The sequence below is a fragment of the Amblyomma maculatum genome, chromosome 2, assembly GCF_055883805.1.
Source record: "Amblyomma maculatum isolate TAMU_Amacu chromosome 2, ASM5588380v1, whole genome shotgun sequence".
Taxonomy (NCBI): domain Eukaryota; kingdom Metazoa; phylum Arthropoda; class Arachnida; order Ixodida; family Ixodidae; genus Amblyomma; species Amblyomma maculatum.
This window is the reverse complement of record NC_139345.1, coordinates 159,172,721-159,194,414: the sequence shown is the minus strand read 5'-3', so window position 1 is coordinate 159,194,414 and position 21,694 is coordinate 159,172,721. Positions and strand designations below refer to the sequence as shown.

General features: G+C 43.8%; 1 protein-coding gene across 1 annotated transcript; it reads left to right on the top strand.

The window, feature by feature from the left end:
• The first annotated feature begins 644 nt into the window (after nucleotides 1–644).
• LOC146200279 (uncharacterized) lies at nucleotides 645–20,308 on the top strand. Its single transcript, XM_084592907.1, has 5 exons — nucleotides 645–785; nucleotides 1,600–1,661; nucleotides 1,789–1,878; nucleotides 12,719–12,745; nucleotides 20,168–20,308. Exons 1-5 carry the CDS (start codon nucleotides 713–715, stop codon nucleotides 20,225–20,227), a joined length of 312 nt encoding a protein of 103 aa, XP_084449033.1. The 5' UTR covers nucleotides 645–712; the 3' UTR covers nucleotides 20,228–20,308.
• The last annotated feature ends 1,386 nt before the right edge of the window (nucleotides 20,309–21,694 follow it).

Sequence of the window (21,694 nt, the reverse complement as noted above, 5' to 3'; positions counted from 1 at the left end):
TATTACCTTCACGCAATGTCTTCTTGGACATGACATCGATTGTCTTCTTATCATAGCTAACGCATTTTCCTAAAACTCTCGAATCTTTTATCACAGAGTCATTACAGCGCAAGCGAAGATGCCAAGCTGACCGTGAGTGATAGTGTCACGCAGCATGCCAATACGACGTCGTGCACTAAGGAAATGCTACAGGAGAGTTTACCGGGGTGATATTGAATAATGCGTAATGGTTCTCCGTAGGAGGCGCCTTTATGTATCGGCCACACCTGTGCCAAATGAAGTGTTTACATTTTGACTCTCGCAAAAGGGGATACCTGGCAGGGAAAGCAAAATCTGCCGATAATTTCAAGGCGAGGTACGTGCCTATAGTCGTTCCAAGGTTCACTGTTACGCTGTGCAGCTGCACTTCTGTATTCAAAACATTTGCCTCGTTATTCACGTTTTTTTATTTAAAGTTAGTATAGCATCTTTGCATTGGAACAAAAGAGCTGCGTAAGCACGGATGTTACTGTTTGTGAGATGTGTCGAAACGAAAGCCAGGCACTTAGCTTGATAACGCTTGTTCCATAAAAGGGCATTGGTATAAGGGATGGATGCGTATATAACTGGCCGCTGCGCATTGCTGCAGCGCAGTGGTATTTGTTTGAGCGCTCTCTTCGAGTCCTTGCCATCCCTTCTCATTGCCTTCCCGTGGAGCTCAAGCCCGTTCAAAATGAAAGTGCTTTTCTTCAGTGCATTCTTCTTGGCTGCTGCCTTGATTATCCACGATGCTCACGAGCTGTGCGGTAAGCATATCAAAACGACGCTCCCGATTGTCTTTGATTTCGAAGAATTGCGGATTTTTCGATTTGAGACAGGTGTTTGACAGGCTAATATACGAACGAAATTCGGGTGTTATTGCGCACACTGAAGATTATTAACCACGATTTATGGGTTAGCTCATGAATCCTTGTCACCCTTGCTTTTATGGTTCTGGATGAGCGGTCAGAACTCCTCACTCTGGCGCTGAATGATGTGGCTAGCTTTGCACTTTAAGCGCATTTATTTCAGCCCTTTGCCCCCATAATTACGCATGTACAAAACAGGTAAGGAGAGCACTTTAAACTGTCTACATGCTGTGGAGGTAACAGCAGCGGTATCGTTTTATCTATCCAGAGTTATTCACTATAAGTTAATTTCAGAGACGTTTAATCCACTATAATTACCATTTTTTCATCATACGAGACCCTAATCCAACCTGATCCATCCTAATTTAGCGTCCACTGCTCATTTGCTACCGTAACCCTCCGGACTCCACTCTTATTCAATTAGCATTGACAGTGTTCTACCTTTATACAACATACTTCTTCATTATCCGCATTTTATCCACCGGGATCTGCTATAATTGACTGTACTCCAACGACATATACCCTGAAAAAACGCAGTCCATCATGTAATTGCCGACGTTACCGGTGTCTGTTGCTAATTGCCAAAAACCCACGTATTTGGACAACATATACAGTCCAGCTGCAGGCGACTCGACTTCAACGCATGGGAAGTCTCAAATAACGCAACGTACCGAAGCACTTAACTTTATTTGCCATTTCTTTAACATTGCAGGGCGGAACAAAGGCCAAGTCTCGGCGTTACTAACATGCATGGAAGAACACGTTGATATTGAGGTAAATGTATTAGTTTAGCGCTTTCTGCATGTTTACACGCTGCAATAAACCATGGATTCAACTGCTTAAGATGTTTTTGTGCACTGTCACCAGCATTAACGTTCTAAAATCCGTATATTTTCCCCAGCTCATCTTAAAGGCCCGGGATGTCATCCGGAACCACGGTGGCAACCTGAGTGCGATTCTTAAGGAGCAGTGCGATGCCAATGTGAACATTGTGAGTACACTTTTTTGACATTGTTCGAAACAGATTCCTTCCGTAATCCCATACATGGATCCTTGACACAAAGAACTCTTTCTCCTGCTCAAGCAGTAATGTTCATTGAAATAACGTTAATCGTTAATCTCGTAATTTATAATAGGTGCTTGCCCCCAGCTTCGTTGGCTCCCAAGTCTGTTGCGCATACCTTAGAAATATTGTCGAAGTTTATGCACTACCTTCGCTCGTATTTTCTTACAGATTGTGAACGCTACAACAACTGAAAGCTGGCGCTTAAGTAGCCATCATTATGCTTCAATTGAGGGCGGTATACACTTTGGGGGCAATACGCGCGCTCGAATCAAGACTAAATTTCAAACCACAGTGGCGATATCTCGCCCAAAATGCTGTGACATTTATTTTTTAGGCGTTCTACATAGCTATATGCGTAAACGGCTGTGCACATAAATAATGCTGAGCTGAATTCAAATCCGCTCAAACAGTTCTCAAGGTTAAAGTGTAATTTGTAACCTGTAAAGTAATCGATTTGAGTGTGATGCCAAATGTTTGAGACCATGCTATTTCAACACAAGCAGTGCCTGCCACACGGTGTCAAGCTGCGATTAATCGTAACAGAGTAATGCGCTCTGTGCATAACAGCTAAGCAATTTGTGCATATTCGTAACGAGTGATGGCATTGTATACTTTTCCATGCAAGCATTTATAGTCAGTGTGGTAGCAGATGCAGTAATTTTTCATCCGGTCTGTCCCCACTGTTGTATAAGAGAAATGTGAACTTAATTTTGAGTGCAGGCGTGGTTTACTAGCTAACGATAAACTCGACGCACAGAATTCGTACAAACGATGCTGCCCGTTTTCTGTAGGTTTCATATAGGATGGAGAAAGAAATGGGAAGGGGAACAGGAAAACAAATATTGCATACCAAGATACTCTGTTGGGCGAGTTAGTACGTATTCGTTATTGTTTTAAACAACGCGAACACGAAGACAAAGGACAAGATAAAAGGAAGCTACGGTACTAGCGCTGGCTCACAACTACGCCTAAGCCCTTTACTCCAATGCCCAGATAAACACAAACATGACGAAAATGAAACAATCCCTGCGTTCACCTGCTGCACAAAAAGTCATTCAAAACAGAGACCTCTTTGCTTGAAAGAGCAAGAGAAGTCTTGCTGACACACTTATTGTCCGTTGAAATAAAATATGATTCCACTATCTCTCTCGTTATCTTCTCTTTGTGGCGATACAAAATCCTAACCTTGTCAAACTTAGGAATGCACTTCTTCTTCTCCTTCTTCATTGTTTCACATGAATGGCAATGGGATACTAGAAACGTTTTGTCCTTGCCACTTCCCAAGTTGTTCTGGTGTTCCTGTAGTCGCTTGTTAATCCATCGTCCTGTTTGTCCTATATAACAGACTCCACAAGACAGTGGAAGCCTGTACACAACACCTGTCTTGAATCCAACAAATGGGTTACTATGCTTCACCCCACATTCTGGCTTCTTCCATTCTCTTTCCCTTTGAATAGCCGGGCATACCCTCTTCATCTTGAGCGGGGCGGTCAATGCGACGTCAACACAATAACTGTTGTCTACATTTTTGAGGCCATGTGAAATTCTGTGCACATACGGTACCACCGCAACCTTTCTCTTCTTCTCACGCATAGTGGGCAGGGATTTCAGTCTGTGCGTTCTTTTAAGGCTCTTCAGTACCCGGCAACTGGCCTCATTAATAACCGACTCCCGATAACCGGCCTTTGCAATTCTTGTCACTTGTCTTTCAAAACTCTTGCCCATGCCGTGGTTACAGTATTTAGATTTATTTATTCAATTCGGTGAGGATCATGTTTGTTGGAAATACAACCCGAGATCAGTGAAGCCCTTGCTAAGCTCCAATTCGGGGCATTCCATATTAGTGAATAATGGTTGTGGTTGTGGTTTGTGGGGTTTAACGTCCCAAAGCAACTCAGGCTATGAGAGACGCCGTAGTGGAGGACTCCGGAAATTTCGACCACCTGGGGTTCTTTAACGTGCACTGACATCGCACAGCACTCGGGCGCCTTGCTTTTCGCCTCCACCGAAAAGCGGCCGCCGAGGTCACATGCTTATAAAATGCTTTGAAGAAATCGTGCAACCACGGCATGGGCAACAGTTTTGAAAGACAAGTGACAATAATTGTAAAGGCCGGTTATCGGGAGTCGGTTATTAATAAGGCCAGCTGCCGGGTACTGAAGAGCCTTAAAAGAACGCACAGGCTGAAATCCCTGTCCAGCATGGGTGAGAAGAAGAGGAAGGTTACGGTGGTACCGTATGTGCACAGAACTTCACACGGCCTCAAAAATGTAGGCAAGAGTTATGGTGTTGACGTCGCATTGACCGCCCCGCTCAAGAAGAGGATTTGCCCGGCTATTCAATGGGAAAGAGAATCGATACAGCAAGAATGTGGGGTGAAGCATAGTGACCCATTTGTTGGATGCAAGACAGGTGTTGTGTACAGGCTTCCACTCTCTTCTAGAGCCTGCTATATAGAACAAACAGGACGATGTATTAACAAGAGACTACAGGAACACCGGAACAACTTGGAAAGTGGCAAGGGCAAAATGTTTCTAGTATCACATTGCCATTCATGTGAAACAAGAAAGAAGGAAAAGAAGTGCACTCCTAGGTTTGACCAGGTTAGGATTTTGTATTGCCACAAAATAAAGACGACGAGAGAGATATTGGAATCATATTTTATTTCAACGGACAATAAGTGCGTCAGCAAGACTTCTTTTGCTCTTTCAAGCAAAGAGGTGTCTTTTTTGAGTGACGTTTTGTGCAGCAGGTGAACCCAGGGGTTATTTCACGTGATTATTTCGTATTCGTCATGTTTGTGTTTATCTGCGCCTTGGAGTAATGGGCTTAGGCATAGTTGTGAATCAGCGCTTGTACTGTGGTTTGGTTTGGTTTGTGGGGTTTAACGTCTCAAAGCAACTCAGGCTATGAGAGACGCCGTAGTGGAGTACTCCGGAAATTTTGACCACCTGGGGTTCATTAACGTGCACTGATATCGCACCGCACACGGGCACCTTGCTTTTCGCCTCCACTAAAAAGCTTCCGCCGAGGCCGGAATTCGATCCCGCGTGTTTGGGAACAGCAGTCAAGTGCCGTAATAACTGCGCCACCCCGGCGGTCGGCTTGTACAGTGGCTTTCTTTTATGTTGTCCTTTGTCTTCGTGTTCGCGCTGTTTAATTATAACAAATATTGCATACTGCTGTTTCGTTTAGACTAGACAACAATGCTCTAGTCTTCAATCAATGAATCAATCAATCTATTTTATTATTGGCCATAATGAGAAGTACATGACGAAAACGGCAAGGGGGGAGAACAATATGGGGACAATATCAGCTTAACAGGGCTGAAACAATATAAGCAACAGGGACATGTCTTCATGGGTTCAAACTTTGGACTTTTGTTTACAATACTACACTAGCATATGAACAAATGGGCAATGAAAGTTCAAAACAAAGCAGGTAAATCTTGCAGGTAATGTCAAAACGCATTCCCGCGTCACATTTTCACTGCACATTTTTGGTCATGTAACAGCAGCTATTCATATAAATATATGAACCTAGATTCTGCTAAATGGTCATTCCATGCGAAAGGCAGAAAAGTTTGTTTTTGGCCCAGTTCATTTTATTTCTAGAAATTTGAGCATTTTTATTGAACTGCCACAAGCCATTTCTCTTCATTTGGCCGTTAATTGAATATTCCAGGCTAGTGCAAAAGCCCACGTCTATAAAAAATTCACAAATACATATATAATCGCTCGTGGTCTAAATTATTTTTTAACAAAGTATCTAGGTAGAGCATCTTATTTATACACCAAGGAATTACCCGGAGATTATTTCTTATGTTTTTAATTTGTCGTTTCTAACGCAGAGACATCATTTTTAAACTTCAAAAGAACTATATGCAAAATTCATACGCAGTGTGAACTTGCGATCCACCTTCTGCTTCATGTACTATTAGCAACGATAAGATTGAATTTAGTCTCAGCAGCATTCATGAAAACAAAGTGCCGCAATTAAAAAAAAGCTCCGTTGTACTGAATATTAAGACCAGAATTTTATGAAGTGAACAGACAAACTTAGAAAATACACTTAGGTAAACCGCAAATACTACAGTACTTTTTATCACCTATATTTACCGAAAATGTTTTTGTTATGGTCCTGAAGAAATTGTCTGATGGGCCTGAGCACCGCTTGCTGTTGCCTTTACTGTCACCTTACTGCAGAGAAAAATCTCGCCGCTGTACAGTATCGTTTTTCCACGCACTAACGCGTTCTGCCATTGCTTGTCCGCTTTGAGCAAAACCAACATCATTGCTTCCAGCTACAAGACCAGTGATATGTGAGGATAGAATCAAACTCTTGATTTCGACTAGAATGAAAAGGATAACGCAGAAAACTATGAGACGGAAAATGGTAGGTATAACGTTGAGAGATAGGAAACATGCAGAGTGGATCAGAGAAATAGATGAAGTAAATGGCACTCTAGTCGAAATCAAACAGACGTAAGGGACATGGACAGGGTATATAGAGCGAAAATTGGATAACCAATGGTCGCTAAGGTTAACAAATTGAATTCCAAGGGAATGAAAAAGGAGTAGGAGCGGCAGACAATTAAATGGGAGGATGAGGTTAGGAAGTTTGCAGGGCTCAAGTGGAAGCATCTACAACACCAGTTTAATGGAGAAATATGGGAGAGACCATCGGCTTGCATCTGGTTATAGTCCGGGTATCGATGAGTAGTCTTCTTTGTAACACCCTTTATATCAATCCGGACAAAACCAAACACTGCTGCTATGGCGACGTTTGAACCTCACTTGTTGAAAATATTGTAGGCGTTCCTGAAGTCAAGAAAGTTTATCATATATTCAATGCTCGTCTTTATTATCATCATAATTCGGACTAAACCCACAGCTGGGCTAAGAAGTATTTCATATATCTGCCCCTAATCCAGCCCTGTGTCACTTGCATTGTACCACCTGCAAAATACGAACACTAAAGAACTGCATTAACTTTTGCAACTATCAATGTATTGTTGCCGTATCGGTTGAGTGGCAATTGCTCTAAACATATTGCTACGGTGCTGGCAGCTGTGTAAGGAGCCTAGCGTCAATGGCAAGCATTTGATGATTTTCAGAAATCTATTTACTGATATATCCTTAGATTTTCACGTCACTAAATAATAAAATGTGCTAAGGTCTCTAGGGTTCTAAATACGCGTCTTGATAATGAACAGCCCAATTGCCCTGAGGCTTGGTATGGCGGCTCCAGGGTAAGGCACACGACATTGCATTGTTTTCAAACCTCATCTCTTAGTACTTGCTAGACTCGAATTTCGCTCAGAAGCTGAGGTGATTCTTGCATCGAAGAAGGCCTACACAAGGCAATGTCAGCCCACAAATCGGGGCATTCGACATCATGCTCCTTGAGGCCCATGAATGCACCAGCATGGAGGCTATTTCGTGCTGTTAACGCTTCCATTTTCTTCATATTGCGAAAAAAAGCAATGAAATCGGATGCAACAACCTCAATTTATTACTTTGTAGATAACAAGGCGGTTAACAAGAAATTCAAGAAATTCTCTGAGAGATGTTAAACCAACGCGCATTGTTCTTCGTTTTTTATAATTCCTCGATATTTTCCTGGCAAACATCAGAATCTAACTTGCAGCTTAGGCTGGTGAAGAGACAATTTTTTTAAACGCATCATTACTAGAACGTTATTGGGCACGCCTTTGCGCTCCAGATACATCCCAGGGTGAACAAAATATTTCGCTCTGTATTGGTGCACTTAGGGATAAAGACTGGGACTGTTGAGATAGAACGCAAGATCCCAGCGAAATGCGCCGGCTGTTACAGAGTGCTTTGTGCTTAAACCATAAAGCAGTAGTGAAAATACAGACTAGAGAGCCATCAATTGAGTTCATCCTCACATATTACAACTCTTGCAAATACAGCACAGGAGAAGGGTTTAGGCCAGCGTCCCTCAAAACACATGAAGAAAGCCTCAGCACGTGAGTGTATTGCAAGGACAGAACTTTCAGCTGTACCGGAGCCATGTTCTTCAATAAAGTAACAGTACGATGCAACCACGATCGCTACTGGGATACTTATCTTCAAAAATGTTTCCGACTTTTAAAATGCTATCTTCAGTAAAAACATTTTTTTCAAATATGCAGTTCTGTCCATGTTTTGTAAATATGGTATTTTTATTAGACGATGTCGTGATTATATTTAGCATAAGTGTTTTTTAATTAGTACATGATACTAAAAATAAAATGGACTTCATACTGTGTTCAACGCCCACCATTATGAAAGATGTATAGATAATCCGGAAAGTGCGATGCATTAACCACAGGGTGGAGAGGTCCCGAATTATTCTAAATCTGAAGAAAGAACGCAACAGACATGCAAGAAAGAAGTCCATCAACGAATTAGCGGTGAGGGGGAAGGCGGAAGAGTTCAGGATCTCGCTACAGAATAGATATCAAGCTTTATCCGAGGATGGCGACGTTACCCTAGAAGCAATAAACAACAATTTGATATATTGCGATTGCAGGATTGCGATTAACGTAGTGACGTGGGGGAGCTTGGCTTGTGGTTGCAGCAGCCACTACAGGAACAGGATGCGATGGTGACGAGGGCGGTACGGGGTTGGAGGAAAGACCGACGTTGGCAAGTTCCTGTCGGACAACAGCCTGTATCATGGCCACGGTGTCAGGCACTGGAGACAGGAATGGTGCAGGAGCTAATGCCTCGAGTTCTCGCCTGACGATCCGAGTCATTGTTGCTGACTGCGAAGGCTGTTGCAGAGGAGCCAGATCATCGCAGGATGATGTGGCTGCCGTGTTCGGAAGGCGCTCAAAGCGATGCACCAGGCGTCGTTGTTTAGCCTGCTCGAATCTTCGGCAAACTTGAAGCACCGACTCGACGGTAGAGCAATCCATGCAGAAGAGGATGTTGAACGCGTCATCTGCGATGCCCTTGAGGATGTGCCCTAACTTTTCACTTTCCAGCATGGAGCTGTTCGCCTTGCGGCAAAACGCGAGCACGCCTTGAATGTAGGCCAGGTAGGACTCCGTGGTGGATTGGGCGCGAGACGAAAGTTCGGTTTTGGCTGCGAGAGCCCGTCCAATGGGCTTTCCGAACAAGTCGTGAAGCTTTTGCTTGCAAATTTCCCAGGTCACCAGCTCGTGCTCGTGATTTTGAAACCATGTGCGAGCGGTTCCCGCCAAATAGAATATCAGATTGGCCAGCATGATGGTCGCGTCCCAATGATTGTTCCGGCTGCATCCCTCGTATTCATCCAGCCAGTCGTCAACATCTGTCTTGTCTTCGCCATTGAAGATGGGAGGGTGGCGGATTTTTGTGAGGACGAGTGGTTGCGCCGATGTTGTTGCGGTGGTAGGAGCTGCCTCAGAGGTCATAGTGGCCGTTGTTGACGTTGTGATCCCAGGTAGGTGGCGGCCGCTGCGCAAATCCAGCTTTCGGCTGCTTAAATGGATTTATGTGTGCACACGGGGATCTTTGATCACCTCCACCAAGATGTTACGTGGCAAGGTTAGTGCACGAAGGTTAGTCCAGGATGACGCAGTACACAAAGCACAGAATCACAGCAGCGTTAACCTTCTTGTAGCACTGAACGTTGCTGCCACTTTGTCGTCTTCTGTGTCACTCCTTCTGATCGTTGTCTTCTTTTACGTCCAGCGATGCAGGGCATATATGTCACAATATCATTACTGAGTGCGCTGTAGAAGAAGGCGGTAGGATAGTAGGAGAGGATACCGGTAAGCTGTCTAAGGAGACGAAATATTTGATTAAGAAATGCCAGAGTATGAAAGCTTCCAACCCAACTGAGCAGATAGAATTGGCAGAGATATCAAAGCTGATCAATAAGCGCGAAGTGGCTGATATAAGGAAGTATAACATGGAGAAATTCAACATGCTGTAAAGAACGGGGGAAGCCTTAAAGCTGTGAATAAATTGGGCATAGGCAAAAATCTGATGTATGCGCTAAAGTACAAGGCGGCCAACGTCATCACGAATATGAACAAGATAGTCAAAGCAGTCGACGAGTTCTATACTGATCTTTACAGTAGCGAAAGTAGTCAGGACCGTAATGAGATTAGTGGTAGGGAAAAACAGTCAGGCGTTCGATCAGTGACGAAGGAAGAGGTTAAGAAAGCAATAGAAACTATGAAAAGGGGGAAAACAGCTGGAGAAGATCAAATGACTATAGATGTGTTGAAGGATGGGGGGGGACGAGGGATATCGTGCTAAAAAAACTGGCCAGTCTGTATACGCAGTGCCTGGTGTCATCAACGGTACCGGAACCATGGAAGAATGCCAACGTTATCCTCATTCATAAGAAAGGGAACGCTAAGGACCTTAAATATTACAGACCAATCAGATTACTGTCTGTTACGTATAAGGTATTTACTAAGGTAATCGCTAATAGAATCAGGACAACCTTAGACTGCAGGATCGAGCAGGTTTTCGGAAATGGTACTCTATCCACACCATATATCTATACCATACCATCTATCCATATATCTATACCATATCTATACTCTATCCATATCATATCCATACCATCAACCAGGTGATAGAAAAATGCTCGGAATATAACCAGCCCTTACACATAGCATTCATTGATTACGAAAAAGCATTTGACTCAGTTGAAACCTCGGCGGTGATGCAGGCATTGCGATATCAGGGGGTAGACGAGCCGTACGTGAAAGTGCTGGAAGATATATATAGTGGCTGCACAGCAACCATATTTCTGCATAAAGTAACAAAATTCCCATAAATAAAGTTATTAGGCTTGGAGACACGATCTCCCCAGTAATATTCACTGCTTGCTTAGAGGAAGTATTCAGAGACTAGGAATGGGAGCAGTTAGGAAAAAGGGTAGATTTAGAATACCTGCGTAATCTGCGATTTCTTCATGCCATTGCCTTGTTAAGTAACTCAGGAGATGAACTGCAAAGAATGATTGGTGACCTACAGAAGAAAAGTAGAAAGGTAGGCTTGAAAATCGATATGCGGAAGACTAAGGTAATGTTCAACAGCCTCGGGAAGGAACAGCAGTTTACGTTAGGTGGCGAAGCTCTGGAAATACTATGCGAATATGTCTACTTAGGACAGGTAGTAACCGCAGATCCGGACCATGGAAAGAAAATAACAAGAAGAATAAGATTAGGATGGAGCGCATTTGGAAACTCGCATAATATGGCTAGCAGCTTACCGGTATTGCTCAATAGGAAAGTATACAACAGTTGCATCTTACCTGTACTCACCTATGGGGCTGAAACGTGGAGGCTAACCAAGAGGGTTCTACTTACGTTGAGGACAACTCAGAGGGCTACGGAACGAAAAATGGTAGAGGCAACATTAGGAGATAGGAAGCGTTCAGAGTGGGTCAGAGAAATAACTCAAGTTACCGACATTCTAGCGGAAATCAAGAAGAAGAAATGGGCATGGGCAGGACGTGTAGTGCGAAGAGAGGATAACCGATGGTCGCTTAGGGTAACAAACTGGATTTTAAGGGAAGGAAAGCGTAGCAGGAGGCGGCAGAAAGTTAGGTGGGCGGATGAGGTCAAGAAGTTCGCAGGGGTCAAGTGGATGGAGCTAGCACAGAACCGGGTTAATTTGAGAAATATGGGAGAGGCCTTCGCCCTGCAGTGGGTTAGTCAGGCTGGTGATGATGATGACGTTATACTACCTACCGATCAGAGGCTTCACTTTGCTTATAAACTTCGTGTGGTGCTCTAAATGTGCCTAAATCTGATGCGCCTTCGGCTAAAATTCAAACCAAAACATAAAAATCATATGCAGTCAAATCTTTTATCGATGAATTGAAGTAAGTTTTTTGAACGCCGAAACAAATTATTTCTGTAAATATTTAATGAGGCCTACTGCACTACTGGACCACTGAAGGGGCTGTCACATGTCGGGGAATATTTTCTCCTCTAGATATTGCACTTTACAGTTAAATACCAAGCCACACTGTCTGAAAAAAAAAATCACGATGTTTAAAATGCAAACTTTTCTGCTTTTGCTTTGGGATCACTCTTAAGAATTAATGAGCCCGCGTTGTTCGCAACCAGTTCTTCCACTTCTGGCAATTTAAATATTTTCTTCATCCAGCGGCTTTTGTTCTTACACCTGGATAACTGTGCACCGGCATAAAGTAATTTTTTTGAAGACCTGTGCAGTGTCTGGCAAGTGACGTTTGGATAAATGCCATGAAAGAGTGATAATCGTGAAAATAATTTACCTACATTGTGTTATCTTTGCTTGCTGAGTAACAGAAGACATTTATGAGCATAGATACGGCTTCGATTGCTGTAATTCAGTTTTCGCTTTTAATTCTCCCAAAAGAGTAATGGGCTGTTATGTGTGTCGAAAACGAGGGCTCTGAAATAATTTCCATCACCTGGGATTCGCTAGTCTGCAGCGTCATCGCACAGTACACGGATTGCACGTTTCGCCTCCATCAAAACGTGGCTGCCGCTGCCGAGTTCACACACACTCAGGCTGCGAACTCGAGCTCCCTAACAACTTAGCCACCGCGGCAAGGTGTACAGCATAAAGCGTGGAAAGGGTTTGTTGCGATAAATTCTCTGATTTCGACAGGCATCGTGTTCAAGACATGGTGTGCATCCAATCGTCATATATTGCAAATAACTTTATTTTTTGATGAGACCAGCAAATTACAAAAAACAATAAACAACAAAATTCAGTCGATAAGGGTTCCCCTAATGAAATATCTTTTTGCTTTTTAGCACGAGGGGATCAAGAAAGTTTTCTCAGTAAGTACACTTTTATTATTTTTATTGCTTAAGAGTCATTTGTAGAATTCCGAGGCAAAGTGCACTTTTCCGTTTACGCTTTCGTCTATATGCAATAACTTAAGTGATATTTGTGCCGTTTATATTTCTGCGAATGTTCCTCAGTGCATAAACTCAGGATGCGAACCATTGTCTTAAGTTTCAATTTATATCGTTTATTAGTTTATTGCTTTATATAGAATAAATTGCCACAGCGACTCAGGTTGCCAGATACGCTGCAGTGTCGCTCTCCGCATATTCACCCCCTAATTCATTACAAGCACTGGCATCGCCCATTAAACAGGCGCTTTGCTATTCGTCTCCATCGAAAAGCGGTGGCCTCGGTGGAGATACAGTCCACGTCTTGGCTTCAGCATTTGATCTCTGCGACCGCTGTCACTGCTTCTACGGTCCGACATCGTTTTTGCTTTTCAGAGAATAAACCATGAGGTGAAATTTTCAGAGAATAAACCAGGAGGTGAAATTACGCTAGAAAGCTTTTCGTTACGAAAGCTCACATGAAAAGCCCAACCAGTTGAAAACACAAGAACGCAGTTAGTTCATTCACCAAATGCTGAGATTGGAGTAATTCGTTCATTGTTTGTAAGTTGCGCATCATGAGATATTTTATAGTAGAGCATTAGAACTCATGAAAACCTTCGTAACGAAACTCTTCCGATGATTTTAAAGGTTTTATTGCATTCACGAAATACATTGTTGAAAAAATAGTAGCAACCTAGATTGAATCAAGCGCTGAATAATTCACACGTAATTAAACTGCGTAGTAAGACATTCTGCCTACAGCTCCGAGTCACCTGCTACACTGAAGCAGCGTTAGAAATGCAGCACAAAAGGCGAATATTTATTACTTAGTGACAAGAACAAATTCAGTTCATGAACTGCAACTACAGCCACAATAGATAATGCTGCTCGAAAATAATGACATCGGTAAATATATATATTTTGTTTATAAGAAAAGAGACGTAATGCAGTGCAGGGTTTCGGCGAGAGGGTGAGCTCAGTCGGTCCGTCAGTAACGTGCCTGTGGAAGCTGTGACCAAAAAGCGGGCCTGACTCTGCGGCAAGATGTTCAACAGCTATAACGATGTTTGCCCCCTTAGCGTTTCTATTGAAGTCCATTTGTACACGGATAAAACAAAAAAGGAAAAGTCGAATTAAGCATTTTCCTTGCTTCTGAAAAAGCGTGGGGATAGGGATGCAAATGTAGAGGGACTTGAATATTTGGAGGCTGGGATTTAAAAAATTCCTATGCAAAATCTACTACCCCCTTCGAGCTGAAATAACGTTCACAAAGTAGCAAAATATAGTCTACGTTATCTGATAAGTCAGTCAACATCGGCACTTGTCTATATTTTCCGAAATCGAGAAAAAACTGCTCTCGTGGGCGTGCACAATTTTCACAGATGAGTCGAAAAGCTATTTTGACATGGTGCGTCATCTGTCGGGCAGCGGGGCAAGCGCGCCAACGGCCGGGATGGAGCTTGCCTCACTGCTCGACAGATGACGCACCATGTCAAAGCAGCGTTTCGACTCTCTTCTGCGAAAATTGTGCCCGCCACCGAGAGCAGATTTTCCTCGATTTCGGAAAACCTAGGCAAGTAACGATGTTGAATCACTTATCAGATAACGTAGACGATATTTTTATGCTTTGTGGACGTTATTTCAGCTCGAATGGGGTAGTAGATTTTGCATAGAAATTTTTTAAATCCCAGCCCCCAAATATTCAAGACCCTGTATATTGCCCTCTATCTGGCACTGAGCTTCTTTGTTTCTTACACTTAATATCGCCTTCTATCGAAATTGCCTTGCTTTCCGCAAGTTGAATGTCATCCCTATCCGAGGGAATCATAATTTGACATATAGCACTGGTATTAATTTACTCCAACCTGTATGAAAGCCTTCGTAGCGTTTTCAATTGATGCCCATTACGCATTGCGAAGACATAACAAAAAAAAAGGCTACTTGTCGTCTAGTTTAGTGCAGTTTATCTAGTTTACCTACTAAATAATGACAGGTAGGCAAAACAGTTGTCAAAATTGCGAGAGAAGAATATTACCAGCTCACAGAATTAAATGGGGATGGGCTTCATCACAATAATGTACATCTCGGGGGAGTATACCACGGACTATGGCAGCAACAACGAAAATTGCAGCAAATTTAGCTACATTAGCCAAATGTCGAAGTGTGTGCGAAAGCACGTTGCGTTTCATTTAGCTTTTGGTTTGGGGCTAGGGATTCAAGATAAGGCTTCAGCCAAAGAGCGGCGAAATCGGTGACTGGGGGCCGTCCTTTGAATCTATAAATTATTTACTATAACCTTGGACTATAAAATTTCAGGGCACCTTATCACACCTTAAGAGTACAGTGGTGGTGTGTTTGCATCCATGGCATGCGCAGAGCAGTTGCAGACGATGACATTGAAGGCGCAGTGGGGGAGGGGGAGGGGGGGGGGGAGGGTAGTGGCAAACACAAGAGATGATCAGCTGCGGTAGTCGCATAAAGTGCTGTCATGAAGTAGCCAGAAAAGCTGATCTGTTCGCTGGCTGCGGGATCGAGGAGTGGCTCCGGCGTCATATATTGTATTTCTTTCGCAAGGGAGAGACATAGTCTAAAAGAACCGCTTTGCGACACATATTCTGCACATGAAGTAAGACTAACCGGCCAAGAAGACGCACACAGGAAAAATCGACACAGAAAGAAAGAGGCTGGACTACCAACTGATTTATTAGCAAGAACGGGGCTCAAATATATATAGGCGCTCAGTCACATGACCTTTCCACAATCGCCATCACATCCTTCCGTCGTGGAACCACAATTCACTTCCATCGTAACTCCTTTATCGTACCTACGCTTACCCAGTAATCACAACGTACATATAAAACTATAAAACAACACTATCTATGCAAAGCTGCGTCTGAAGGAACTAAAGTCATACACAATACAAACATTCACGTGATTACAAACAGGTGATTACAAAACAGATTGAATGAACCTGATTTCCTTACTTCGTAAAGCAACAGAACAATCACTACAGCATGTATCTCCTTTCTGTGTTATCATAAATGCTTCAAGAACTTCACGCGCTATTTTGTCGCGACTTCTGCCGAGAATCTTAATGCCGTCAAGCACCGGCTCACACCGGCACTCTTTACAGTGAAGGGGCAAATTAGACTCGGTTCCATTCCTTAGGGAATTCGAGTGCTCCAGTGCTCTGTCATTAACACAACGACCCGTCTGGCCTATATAGACCTTGCCGCAGGTCAGTGGTAATTCATACACCACACCGACCGCACATTCCACAAAGGGTTGGCCATGCCTCTTTTCGCACTGGGGCTTCTTTTTCCGCCCGATGCGTGCACACAAGCCGCTCAGCTTCCTCGGGGCTGAGAATACGACAGGCACATCATACCTGGCTGCTACCTTTTTCAGGCTGTGGGCGACACGGTGCGTATAAGGGACCACCTGTGGTCTCCCTTTTCGAGGCTTAGCGGTAAAGCTTTTCCTGCCTTTCATTTTTTGTAACAGGGTCTCTGCTACTGCAGACACAACAGAGCACGGGAAGCCTGCCTTTTGAAGTCTGTTAATCTGATTTTTAAAACTTACTTCCATCATGTGAGCGCAGGACTTGATCAGCGCCGATTCCAAGCAAAGAGAAGCGATCGCCCTTTTTACCGTCTTAGAATGCGATGAAGCGTACGGCAGCAATTCTTTCTTGGCTCTGGGGGAATACATCCAACAGGCACGTCCTTTTGAAAAGCTGATGTTAATATCTAAAAATTGCAGGCAATTGTTCTCCGGTATCTCATGGGTGAAAGTAAGGCCTTTTCCTTGTTGTCCAAACAGGCTTAAGATTCCTTCTACCCTACTGGCATGCGTCAAGTTACGGTTAGTCTTTAAAATAACCAGAAAGTCGTCAACATACCTAAAAGTTCGCAGGACAGAGCCGTTGTCAATAGAATGTGCTAAGGCACGGTCAATAGAAGACAAAAATATGTTACATAGCACTGGGGCGACACAGGAACCTATGCAAATTCCCCTTTTTTTAATAAAAATCTTGGTTCCAAGAGACACAAAAGTGGAGCCAAGGTAAAACTCTAAAAGTGACAAGAAACTTTCCACACTAATACCTGATGAATTCTGAAAGGCTGTAACCCCATTAAAATCAATACACTCACGTACGGCCTCGAACAGTTCTGCATGCGGGACGGAATAAAATAAATCTTGAACATCAATGGAGAACATGAACCCGATGTCCTTCTGCTCTTTTAAGTAGGCAGTCACATCTGTCGCATTCTTGGTAGCGAAGGGATCATTAGTAATAAGTTTGTTTAAGTTTAAAAGAAGAAATCGGCTAATTTGCTGTTGCCACGAGCCGCGCTCGCTGACAATACATCTGAAAGGCATTTCGGGTTTGTGCGTTTTAACGGAAAAAGATATCTCCAGGTGACCCTTTTTACATTTGCTAATGCCATTCGCCAACCTGGTGAGCTGCAAGTCCTTGCACATGTCTACCGCTTTTGTCTTCACTCTGCAGGCTTGTCTGCTCACCTGAACAAAGTTCTTTGACACCGCTAAGGAGGCCTTATTGTCGTAGGTTGAAGCTGTCATCACCACGAATCCGCCTTCTTTATCCGCCTGAAGTAGCCGCAGGTTGTTATTTTCGAAGTAGCTTACTACTCGCTGCATACAGTCCTTTGGGGAAAGGTCCTTCTTCTGCACGGTCCTGAGGATGCTGTCTACTCCGTCCAAAAGGCACCTCTCACCATTTTCCCCAGCCTTGTATGCAAGCTTCCTGTTCAAGGCAAGCATTTCATGCGCAGGAATCCTGGGTGGAACGCTGTACTTTGGTCCCTTCTTCAGGGTATCGGCGATAGCCTCAGGTATGCTGGCGTTGTCAGGGTTCACGACACTGCAGTGTTGCACAGGTGATTTTTTACGCTTTTTCGGCAAAAGATACAAAGTGCGCTGCCACAGGAACTATGCAGTTTGCGAAGCAAGACTTCTGAAAATCTTCATTTTGTTTTCAACGCTGTAATCTGGGACACCGGCACAACACAATACTCGAATCCAGTCGTACAGCAACCTCACTTGTCTCCAGAGCTCCGACTACAAAATGCGGCAGACGCGTTTCACATGGCCGAAAGATGGACGAATCATTCCAAAGAAGCCCATAACCTCAGCCGGAATAAACCCTTTCCGTAAGCAGTAGGTGATTACTCTTGCGCGGCAGGTTGCAGAAGCGATGTGAAAAATGATGGTTTGTACTTGAGCATAATGGGTATTTAGACATAGAGAAGGGCCCACTGTATAAGAAAGGTAATTCAGTAAAACACGTTGTTGGGCTAGTTGGTGCATTGCATGAAGTAAGACTAACCGGCCAAGAAGACGCACACAGGAAAAATCGACACAGAAAGCAACAGCAAATTAGCCGATTTCTTCTTTTAAACTTAAACAAACTTATTACTAATGATCCCTTCGCTACCAAGAATGCGACAGATGTGACTGCCTACTTAAAAGAGCAGAAGGACATCGGGTTCATGTTCTCCATTGATGTTCAAGATTTATTTTATTCCGTCCCGCATGCAGAACTGTTCGAGGCCGTACGTGAGTGTATTGATTTTAATGGGGTTACAGCCTTTCAGAATTCATCAGGTATTAGTGTGGAAAGTTTCCTGTCACTTTTAGAGTTTTACCTTGGCTCCACTTTTGTGTCTCTTGGAACAAAGATTTTTATTCAAAAAAGGGAATTTGCATAGGTTCCTGTGTCGCCCCAGTGCTATGTAACATATTTTTGTCTTCTATTGCCCGTGCCTTAGCACATTCTATTGACAACGGCTCTGTCCTGCGAATTTTTAGGTATGTTGACGACTTTCTGGTTATTTTAAAGACTAACCGTAACTTGACGCATGCCAGTAGGGTAGAAGGAATCTTAAGCCTGTTTGGACAACAAGGAAAAGGCCTTACTTTCACCCATGAGATACCGGAGAACAATTGCCTGCAATTTTTAGATAATAACATCAGCTTTTCAAAAGGACGTGCCAGTTGGATGTATTTCCCCAGAGCCAAGAAAGAATTGCTGCCGTACGCTTCATCGCATTCTAAGACGGTAAAAAGGGCGATCGCTTCTCTTTGCTTGGAATCGGCGCTGATCAAGTCCTGCGCTCACATGATGGAAGTAAGTTTTAATAATCAGATTAACAGACTTCAAAAGGCAGGCTTCCCGTGCTCTGTTGTGTCTGCAGTAGCAGAGACCTTGTTACAAAAAATGAAAGGCAGGAAAAGCTTTACCGCTAAGCCTCGAAAAGGGAGACCACAGGTGGTCCCTTATACGCACCGTGTCGCCCACAGCCTGAAAAAGATTGCAGCCAGGTATGATGTGCCTGTCGTATTCTCAGCCCCGAGGAAGCTGAGCGGCTTGTGTGCACGCATCGGGCGGAAAAAGAAGCCCCAGTGCGAAAAGAGGCATGGCCAACCCTTTGTAGAATGTGCGGTCGGTGTGGTGTATGAAGTACCACTGACCTGCGGCAAGGTCTATATAGGCCAGACGGGTCGTTGTGTTAATGACAGAGCACTGGATCACTCGAATTCCCTAAGGAATGGAACCGGGCCTAATTTTCCCCTTCACTGTAAAGAGTGCAGGTGTGAGCCGGTGCTTGACGGCATTAAGATTCTCGGCAGAAGTCGCGACAAAATAGCGCGTGAAGTTCTTGAAGCATTTATGATAACACAGAAAGGAGATGCATGCTGTAGTGATTGTTCTGTTGCTTTACGAAGTAAGGAAATCAGGTTCATTCAATCTGTTTTGTAATCACCTGTTTGTAATCACGTGAATGATTGTATTGTGTATGACTTTAGTTCCTTCTGACGCAGCTTTGCATAGATAGTGTTGTTTTATAGTTTTATATGTACGTTGTGATTACTGGGTAAGCGTAGGTACGATAAGGGAGTTACGATGGAAGTGAATTGTGGTTCCACGACGGAAGGATGTGACGGCGATTGTGGAAAGGTCATGTGACTGAGCGCCTATATATATTTGAGCCCCGTTCTTGCTAATAAATCAGTTAGTGGTCCAGCCTCTTTCTTTCTGTGTCGATTTTTCCTGTGTGTGTCTTCTTGGCCGGTTAGTCTTACTTCATGCAATGCACCAACTAGCCCAACAACGTGTTTTACTGGATTCTGCACATTTCTGAGGACGGAAATAAAAACTGGGCATTAGGCTGTAGGTAGCTGCCGTTTGTGCCTGAAATTAGATTTCTGATATTTAATACGAAGGTCGATTCTGATTGCACTTCATGTTAGGGAAGGGCACTGATAAGATGCCAGAGTTATCCTAGGGATTTGTCCATTTTTGTTTACGTGTTTCACCCTTTGTTTTGTTTTCAGGCCGAGGAGGCGCGAGCTATTGACAATGCGTATCAGAAATGTAAGACTCGCCGAAGTTGAAGCCCTCGTATATGAACATCGACATGTTCCGAACGCACAGCCTCGCCATGGAAACGCGTGATGAAATAAAATCTGATTTCAAGCAGGTTTGTTTGTAGAATTGTTTTCACCGACGCGATATTCTTGCGAACTGCCACGCAGGTGGGGCACACCGTTACCGCAGGTATGCGCACGCTTCAAACACTTTCCAATTCGTCCCCGGTACAAAGGCAGCCTACCTATGGAGTGATGTTCACAATAAGGGAGCAGTGCTTTCTGGGCGCAATGGTCATAACAAATGCACGCTAAATCCGACATGCGCTACAACAATATGAATTCAGCCGAGAGTTCCGAAGGAATCAAACCCGCTACAGCTCCACCAAGCCTTCGTGATCATCCGCATCAACTACGCAGCGGCATATACAAAACCCTACGTCACCAATGAGGGCAAATCCAACTGTTTAATGTGGATGGATAACGGGCGTAAAAAGGTTCATCCCGCATAACACTTCGACGAATCCCTTAGCGTCAGGCCTCCACATCACGATTCAAGAAATATTACACTGCCCAATACACACCGCTTGCCACCACCTGCACAGGCAGATGGATTCTTCAACAACTTGGTGTACACCACGAAGCCATCCCATGACCGAAGAACATTCTTCCGTGAGCCACCTTTCGCTCGAAGTTTAGTCCGGCGAATTGCAAGGAATATGTACCCTGAATACCATATGCAACAACCTACAAACAACTGCACGAGCGCTATTAGCGCGAGACAAACATTGTATACACGGATGCAGTGGATCATGCTCTTAAAAAATATTAACAACATCTTATGCATAACATAAGGATCCTTCCACAACTCCAAATTGAGTTCTTTGGTCCAACTTGTCAATAAAATTATTGACTCATAAGACGCGCTTTTGATTGGGCCAGTTGCGACGATCTTGAGAATTGTGAGCGGTATTTGGATTTACGACCGCCACGTTAAGGACGACAAACATATTTCACCGCAAAACGCTTCCAGGCTACTGTGTAGAACAGCGCAAAAAAAAAAAACGACAGGGACGAAGGAAGACGACAAGACGAGCAAAATGGATTACCAACATGCCCAAGCTTCTGTTTTAACTTTCAGGCTATGCCAGTGGTGATACCAGAAATGAGTGCCACCCCACTCTGCTGTACACTACTCACTGTCGGCACGGAGGTGGCCGACAAGACAGCATTCGGGCTTGCCCTCTGCACACCACCGCCACCACCACATTAAGCTACCCTAAACTTACAGTCCAGAACTACGCTCATATTCGGAATTCTGTCCCGGCGCAGTGTATACTAATGCAAATGCGAAATATTACCTTCGCTAGCCCTTTAGCCTCGCTCTTGTCTACTCGCCACTACCTCCACCCAAAGGTTAGCCTGCGAGTTAGCCAACTGGACAAATGCTTAAATGAACGTAGAGAGTGCTAATAAGAATACGCTCTATGCGCG

Excerpts from the sequence above, each read along its gene's own strand:
- LOC146200279 (XM_084592907.1), top strand. The coding sequence starts at position 713 with ATGAAAGTGCTTTTCTTCAGTGCATTCTTCTTGGCTGCTGCCTTGATT. Across the intron at positions 1,662-1,788 it reads AAGAACACGTTGATATTGAG|CTCATCTTAAAGGCCCGGGA; the intron begins GTAAATGTATTA and ends TATTTTCCCCAG. Across the intron at positions 12,746-20,167 it reads GGATCAAGAAAGTTTTCTCA|GCCGAGGAGGCGCGAGCTAT; the intron begins GTAAGTACACTT and ends TTTTGTTTTCAG.